This window comes from Morone saxatilis, unplaced genomic scaffold, assembly GCF_004916995.1.
Source record: "Morone saxatilis isolate NCDOM2014 unplaced genomic scaffold, NCSU_SB_2.0 Contig4, whole genome shotgun sequence".
NCBI lineage: Eukaryota > Metazoa > Chordata > Actinopteri > Moronidae > Morone > Morone saxatilis.
In genome coordinates this window covers 3,926,782-3,934,933 of record NW_023339984.1, presented here as the reverse complement: position 1 = coordinate 3,934,933, position 8,152 = coordinate 3,926,782, and the positions used below count along the sequence as shown (strand labels likewise).

General features: G+C 38.7%; 1 protein-coding gene across 1 annotated transcript in view; it reads left to right on the top strand.

The window, feature by feature from the left end:
* LOC118338287 (cytokine receptor common subunit gamma-like) overlaps positions 1 to 5,367 on the top strand; it is a gene marked incomplete in the record, with an annotated part of 6,714 nt that extends 1,347 nt beyond the window's left edge. The window contains 8 exon segments of the mRNA XM_035675573.1: positions 510 to 633; positions 802 to 901; positions 1,821 to 2,032; positions 2,352 to 2,485; positions 2,939 to 3,065; positions 3,255 to 3,348; positions 3,437 to 3,512; positions 3,640 to 5,367. Coding sequence (XP_035531466.1) covers positions 510 to 633; positions 802 to 901; positions 1,821 to 2,032; positions 2,352 to 2,485; positions 2,939 to 3,065; positions 3,255 to 3,348; positions 3,437 to 3,512; positions 3,640 to 3,729 — 957 coding nt within the window.
* Between the last annotated feature and the right edge of the window lie 2,785 nt (positions 5,368 to 8,152).

Here is an 8,152-nt window from a genome sequence, read left to right as displayed (position 1 = left end):
AGCCCATCTGGGTTTTCTGCCTCTCCCTGCACTTTACATTATTTGTTATCTTTGTTGTTTTTTTAATGTAATTCTAATCTGTGCAAAAATAAATAAATAAAATAAATAAATACCTCTTGCTAATATTTAAATTCCACACAAAGGGCTTTTAAATTTATAGATTCTATCATATATGACCTGTGTGAATTACCTGTATGACCAATGTGCCTGAATGTACCTTCTTTCTATCTAGTCTCCTTTGCACAAGCTTGTATTAGATAATATATCATGTTGCATCTGATCATTTTTTAACTGTCTGCCGTAAGACGACAAAAACCCACATTTAAGCTATAATCTATGAACAACACCTAGAGGATCCATAACATTGCATATGGTAGTATATTCCCACTTACACTGATAAATGGCCAGTGTGTGTTTTTTTCTGAAACAACTCTGCGTGTGTGTGTTAATACTACTGATGATGATGGTTTGGTGCTTTTTGTCTCTCTCTCTGTTCTTGGTGGATTCAGAGTCTGCAACACCCCCCCTGGAAAGGTTATAAGGAGATGCAAGGGCGATTTCTGTCCTTTACTGTTACAACTGTCTGTAGTAACAACAAGAGTGAACCGGTTGTCATCAACATCACATACCCAGGTGACTCATTTTGCTCACCATTACCCTTAATAAGACTTGATTTTGTTCTCAAAGTTTGAATGCTTTTTGAATAGACAAATAAATGCGGCTCGAGTTCCTCAGCCATATATGGGCTGCATTGATGGTTTGTTCGTTAAGATGTGTACATATTGTCTGTGTTCCTCCCAGAACTGGTGAAAGATCCACACTGCTACATTTACTCCTCCACACAAAGTCACTGCTCCTGGATCCCAGCCAGTAACGCTTCGAATCTCACTTTTTTCTACATGTAAGTGTGGGGTTTGTTTTTGTTTTTTGTCCCTTTTGTGCTCACACAATGAAGGACGTAAGGAAGCAGTGGAGTAGATTCAAACAGAGTAATTAGTAAACAGAAAATCACCCTTACACAGTGTATGTCAGTAAGCTGTATTGCAATATTTCCTGATACCTAGTGGTTAACGTTGATTTCATCACATAAGAGTCAGACTGCAACCTAATAGGCAATGAACTAGGGTTCAATCAAGGCCAAATTCCTTATGTTTAATGGCTCAGCTTTTTATCTGTCCAGGCTTCTGGTGGGTGTCAGTTTGAGTTTAGGCAGTGTTTGTTGACTATGTGAGTTCTTCTAAGCCCAAGCCATGTTTGGTAATGTCACGTTAATTTAAGAGCAAACTGTAACTGCATAACTAAAAACACATTAGCATACAGCTTAAAGCTGAAAAGCATATTCCATGTTCATCACCAAAAGCTTAAACTTGAATCATTACCTTTATCATTATAAAAACTGTAGGTCTGAAAATATTAATATACTCTTGTATAACATTCAGTCTATGTTTAAGAATTCAGTTAATTCATTCATAAATAATTCAGGTCTATTCCTGTAAACACGCCACATAATAGTGCATATATATATATAAGTCCCTCTAGTTTAAAGAAAGAGCAGTCTTGTCCTCAACATGAGGCTGCCAACACAGGATATAGTGTGTGTGTTAACAGACAGGCATATGATTGGTACTGATATCCTCATCAGACTCTCAGCAAGACAGAGAATAAGTGTATTTCCCAAAATGTCAAACTATTCCTTTAACTTGGCCTTATCTGAGTTGGTCTTATTTAAATGTCTGTTCCATTCATTTACCTCTACTTGTAGGATTTCAGGAATAGTGTGCGGCATGAAAGTAAATGACCTTTTTCTCCATCTTCCCAAGTTTAACAGATGAGAATTTCGAAGTAGTGGCTAACAGTCAGTTGAACCTTACCATTACACCTTTACGGGAGTGCTCATCGTATACCTTCACTAACGACGTCAGGACTGGTTGTGATCTGCAGAGCAATGTGCATCAGGCTATCCACACTGTATTTAATGCAATGGTGGACAACAAGCCTGCCAGGAACACCTTCAAGATTCAAGCACTCAACGGTAATGGTGGAAACATTATGTTGAAATACGTCGCTCTTCCCCATTCAGTCTCACAATTGTAAGAGAACTTGCTGCCTGTCCGTCTTCGGAAATCTTTTTAGCGGTTAGTGTGGGTGTGTGTCTGTCTGTCTGTGTGTGTGCACTTATGTATTGTGGGGTATGACACAATCCAAAATGTACAACTTGGAGAACACACAATGTCGCTATTTTAGGAGAGCAAAAACAAGTTCTTTCAGGGATTTTTAAGAGACTGTTTCAGTATTTTAGGACTGTGTATGTCTGGATTGGAGTTACTATCTCTCTGTCTTTCTCTGTACAGTGAGCCCTCCTGCACCTCACTTGAAAATCATTGACACTGGGGATACATTAAAAATGAACTGGTCTGCTCCTGACATCTTACCTCCCTCCTCCTGGAAGTTTCTACTTAAAGTCACCAAGTGCAATGAAGCATTGGTAAGAGACACAATGGTACAATATTTTGCTGTTTGTAACGTCTTTACATGGAAGCTTGGTCTTGTTTAGTCTGTTCATTCAATGGATGCAAACAATGGCTGTGCTCATTTGAATCTTACAAGCAACTGAATACCTAACTAACCTAACAACCCCCTACTGAATGTTTAAACACCACTGAAGTTCTAGCTTTGAAATATTTTACTTGTCAAACCATCTATACGAATTTGTGTGTTTTGGAGTCGATGAAACATTGGACACTTGAATGTCAAAATAGCATCTGTATGACATGTCTGATGTTGTGAAACGGTTGCAGTTCAGTTCATTCATAATAAGGTACGCAGTTACTCATAGGAGTCATGTTACAACAGCTATAGTTTGCTTCCACAGAATTTAGTCATATTGTCATATTCATTACTGTATCGCTATTACAATCATCCCTTCATTTTCTCACAGGTTCACGAATCTGACCGAACTTCATATGAACTGCACATAGATCCTTCCTGTCAGTACTGTGTCGCTATTAAAGCTGTGACAAAAGTTGAGAGAGGAGAGACAACATGGAGTAACAGCACTTGTTTTGGTATGGTCATCATCTTTCTCTCTCTCTCTGTTTTCTCTTGTTGAAATGTTTTTTTTTTACAAAATCAAACGTCCAGCAGTATAAAGCCAATATATGTAGTTTTTGTTTTGTTGCCATTTTGTGGTGTAAAACACTTGCTGTATTAGTCGCTCTCAGCTGATCTAATGTTGCTGCTGGTTTTGCGTACAGGTACAAACAAAGCTCCTAAAGCGTTGTATGCTTTCCTTATCATCCCATTGCTGTTGAGTGGCCTGGCAGCCCTGATGCTGGTTTGCTGCATAAAGTATGTAAAGTCTTTATCTCCTTGCTTGGCTCCTATTCATTTCACATGTCTTCTCATTTGCCTCTGATATTTAACTTTCTCTTTACAGATATAAGAAGGACATCTTCCCCGAAGTACCAGAACCACGGGATCTCGTCAGCGATATTGCTGACAACAACAATAAGGTGACTGTGTGTTTGTTCATAGGGGCGTTAGCATTAGAGTCTGCAACTACACCGCTACTTTTCAAAATGCCACACTATGTACTCACATGCTATCATTTTGTCCTTGTCTTTTTTTTTCCCCCCACAGAGCACTGTTTGCAACTTCTACGTCCCAGAAGAGGAAGAACAAAGCTGTAAGATAACTCTGGTGTTAGATCCTGAAAACAACAAACCTTAATCCGGACGCACCTCTGCAGTGGCAACAGCTGAAAGTCTCCCGATTACTGGCACAAAAAAAAAGAAAATGGGAGACTCACTTACTGTTTAGCTGATGAATCCAGGAGAGTCTTGGGAGGGTGCTTGGCACAGACTGACCGGAAATTCAGTTTCACAAGGCCTGCGTGCTGTTATGCAGACCGTTTAGTGAGTTACACACTGAATGGAACCCGAGGTCACCCCAAAGATGCTACCACATAAAGCTAAATGCACATTCATATCAATATTTTTATACACCTTCCATTTCCTTATCACCATGGTATTTTTACACACACCAGCATCACCATTTTTGCCATTGTTATCAACTGTATATTTGTTTAGAGTTGCACAAAAAGTCCACCATTACCAGCGCTACCACCAAAAACGTGTCCTCGATTAAATGAACACAAATGGGGACATCCTTTCCTTGGCCACCTTTTTTTTACCTGAGCATTAAGTGTTTTGTTGCACTAAATAAGCCTCCAGAGGTTTTCCTGAAAGTAGTGCCTGAAGCAGCACAGTGCAGTCGTTGTAACCCCAGCAGCAGAGCATCAGTGGAAATGAGCCGCCATTGGGTAGCTCAGTAGTACGGAGCAGCAAGAGAACTGTATAATCTGTACATCCAGGTGCTGAAGCACTTTGCAGACTATTGTAATAACTCATTCTTTTAGCATTTACCTTGCATTGCTACAACACTTGCTGCTCTCAGATTGCGTGAGGACGTGAGGAATTTCTACTTCTCTGTTTTATATCATTGCATTGGAGGCATCATCCTCGGCTTTGGGGACTTTTTTATTTATTTTTTTTAATCAAAGCAGCAGCCTCTGTGTTGAACTGAACAATCTACCCAAAAGAATAACCGAGGATCTGTCACCTGTAGCCCCCTGATAATGTCACTGCTGAGATGTTTTTTTTAATATTTTAATATTTTTTATGTTTTGTCTTTGTTTTGTTAACATTTGGGCAATGACACTAGATTAGCGTTCTAGGTTTACATCTGTTTACCTGTTGGTCAGTGGGCGTTGTCCCTGTCAAATGAACTTTTAGAGGTTTAGAAAATGGTTTAGTTGGCAACCAGATGAGGATACGAGGGTATAGACTGAATGTTAAGATAAGAGATTATAACTACCACAATTTGGACTTAATGAAAGATTTTGATTTACAGTACTCCATTGTCTGCTGGGAGAGCAAACAGCTCCGAGCCAATGTCATGGTTTAACTTACAACAGCAAGGATTTATTTTACTTCTGGTCTTAGGGCAGTTGTGAGAGCTGAAAAGCACCTGAAGGATATTCGATTTGCACTTTGGAGAACAAAGGAATATAATTATACTGAATGTACAATGAAGGAGTCCGGTATGAGTTCGAGGCTTAGATTTCTAAAAATCTCAAACTTTAGTTCCCATTATCTCCTTTTTCCTGTTGATGACTGAATGTGAAATGAATGATGTGTTAATGTAAAACACTGATGTATCAATGTTGTTGCTGTACAGTTTGAAATAACTAATTGAATATTAGCCAGACTGGCTAATTCTGGGGTGCTTTATATACTAAACGCATTTAAATAAACATTTTGAGTTGCCACGTCTGCACAGAAAATAAAGTTTCACTTTTTAATGTCACATTTCAAAACCAACCCTGTTTGTAAACATGAGGTATCTGGCATTCAGAGCTGCTGACCTAAACAGAGTAACATTATCGGAAAAAGTGCTCATTCACTCTCTTGCAAAGACTTTGATCATAAGCTTGATACATCTACACTGCCGAAACAGCTCTCTTAGGAACAAGCCAAATATTCATAAATATCATCAACATCTGTTGTATTGAGCAAAACAATCTACCAGTGGGTTAAGACAGTTTTGCTTGGCTAGAATTCATCTAGCCACTGAAAGACCCTAAAACTGGAAAAAAGTACAGAATTTTAAGCAAGCTGTGCAAACAATTTATTCAAACAGCATAATACAAATATGTCTTAGATTAAGTAACCAGACGCTTTTTATATTTGTAATTTTTTTATTTAAACAATGATAAACTAAACAGCTGCTTCATTTAGCACACTGGAACAAGACTACTTTCTCTTAAACTGAGAAGTTGTGCAAGTGGTCTTGAAATGAAGAAAAAAATCTTGTTCCTCTGCTGGGATATTATGTAAACTGTTGTAACTGCTTACTGGTTCAATCTAGCTCAATATTAGCTGTAATATCTTATTAAGGCAGAGTAAGAGATATTTTCTTAAAACCAGAATACTTTTCTAATGCGAAACATGCTTGAGAAGGTTATTCTTTTTAGACAAAAAAACAAGGCTTTTTTATTGCAGTGTACATGGCAAATATGTGGCTGGAACCAGTAGCCAGTTAGTTTAGCTTAGCATAAAGACTAGAAACAGCTAGTCTTGCTATGTCCAAAATGTGCCTTCTGGCACCTCTAAAGCCCTCTAATTTACATGTTATATCTTATTTGTTTAATCCACACAAAAATGTTAATGTAAAAAGGTTAATTCGCTGCTTTAATGTGTGTTTTACTGTCCAATAAAGAAGCAGTTCTTGATTTTAACTCTTTATGTTTCACTTTATGTTCACATTTGTCATCTCCGTACTCTCTCCTGTCTGTGTCCCTCTCTCTATTATGTAACACTGCGATGTAATCAACTACACTTCATCTTCCCCTTTGTCAGAATTAAAGTTTTTATTTGATTTTCTAATAAATTGTTTCTTTAACATCATTTTAAACTTAATTTCTCTATTCTTAAACTTATTTCAACATGTTTCAAAATCAATCTGGAATATCAATCTTCACTGAATCAGTATTCTCTTTTCCTTTAATGCTGAAGAATTTACTTGAACAGATTCTGTATTCCCCCCCTATTTATCTTTGTTCTTGCTGGATCTGGCTGGCTTCTTGATAACTATGGTGCCTCTGGTGTCACTTTGATATTCCGAAACAGATACAGCTTTCTGTTGACACTGCTGGAGTAATCTAAGCATTTTCCGCTGCCAGGTTTGGTAACGTGGTACGGATGTCTCTTCAAGGCATTAGCCTGGCTGGTGTTTCTCCTGATGCTCTGTGGGGCATTGAGCGATTTGCTAGGGGAATCTTAGGGAGCTAATATTCCTTAATGACTGTGCGGAAGGTTTCCTCTGGGAATAAAGTACAATAGTCATTTCAAGTTCTGGGCAGCAGTGTCCTGGTTGGTTTGATTCAGCCATGTTCCTGTTTCCACTTATTTTAGTGTTTGTTCCTCTGTCAATCACTTTTTCTTTTGTTTCTGATAAGGGAAGTCGTGGCAGGGTGTCTGCTACGCTATTGACTTTCCCACAATGTGTTCTATTTTCCAGTCATACGGTTGTAGTCTTTGAATTCTGGGCAGTGAGAGTATTGCCTTCTCTGGGTTGAATTTCACAGAAACGCTTTTTTTTTTTAACTTTCATGAGATTCCTTTTTTGCAGTATACATGGTAAATATATGGATGGAACCAGTAGCTTAGCTTAGCATGAAGGTTGGAAACTGGCTAGTCTTGTTATGTCCAAAGGTATAGCCTACTGGCACCTCTAAAGCCCTCTAATTTACATGTTATATCTGATTTGTTTAATCAATACAAAAACTGACATGTAAAAAACGTTCAATTCGCTGCTTTAATCGGTTCTCTGGGTTGAACATGTATATGAGAGGTTTGTGACCCGTTTGAAGTGTAAACTTGCCTCCCCATAAGTATGTCCTTAAATGTTCAACTGCCTATACACATCCTAGAGCTTCCTGCTTTACGGGTAGTTATTTTCAGTGGCAGTCTTATAGCAGGACTATCCTGCTGGACTTGCATTGCTATTTTCATTTCCTCTAATGCTTTTTATGTCCCTTATACCACCCCCACTCTTGGCTTCATCAGAAAGCCACAAGTGTTGAGGAACAAGCGCAGCTGTGCATGTCCGCAGTTCTCGGTGCATTACAGACTGCTTTGTCTCTGTTCAAGGTTAGATTTTTTTTGTTAAAATAAGTAGCTACTACATTCTGACAGGCATGGCTGATATAAAGTGTTTAGTCAGTAACATCGGTCTCCCAGTCCCTCCTTTCTGCAGTAAACAGAGAATGCATTTTCTGGTATCCCGCTCTCACTTTATCCAATCAGGAGACCCCAACCAAAAGGCGGTCCTCAAGGGCAGACAGGAGAATTCCAGTGCTAAACTGAAATGTAAAAAGCACCATATTGTGGTTTTACTCAGGATTATGTGCTGGGCTATTTTGTGGCCGGGTGATGAAGTGAATTTTAGAGGAGCTGGTTGGCAGATTGCGTTACCTTTTGTAACAGCCAGGCTAACTGTTTTATCTTTATATAAGCGTCATATTCACTGTAGAAACATAAGAGTGGTGTCAATCTTCCTTCCTGCTGCTGTCAGACTGTTTAACAACCAG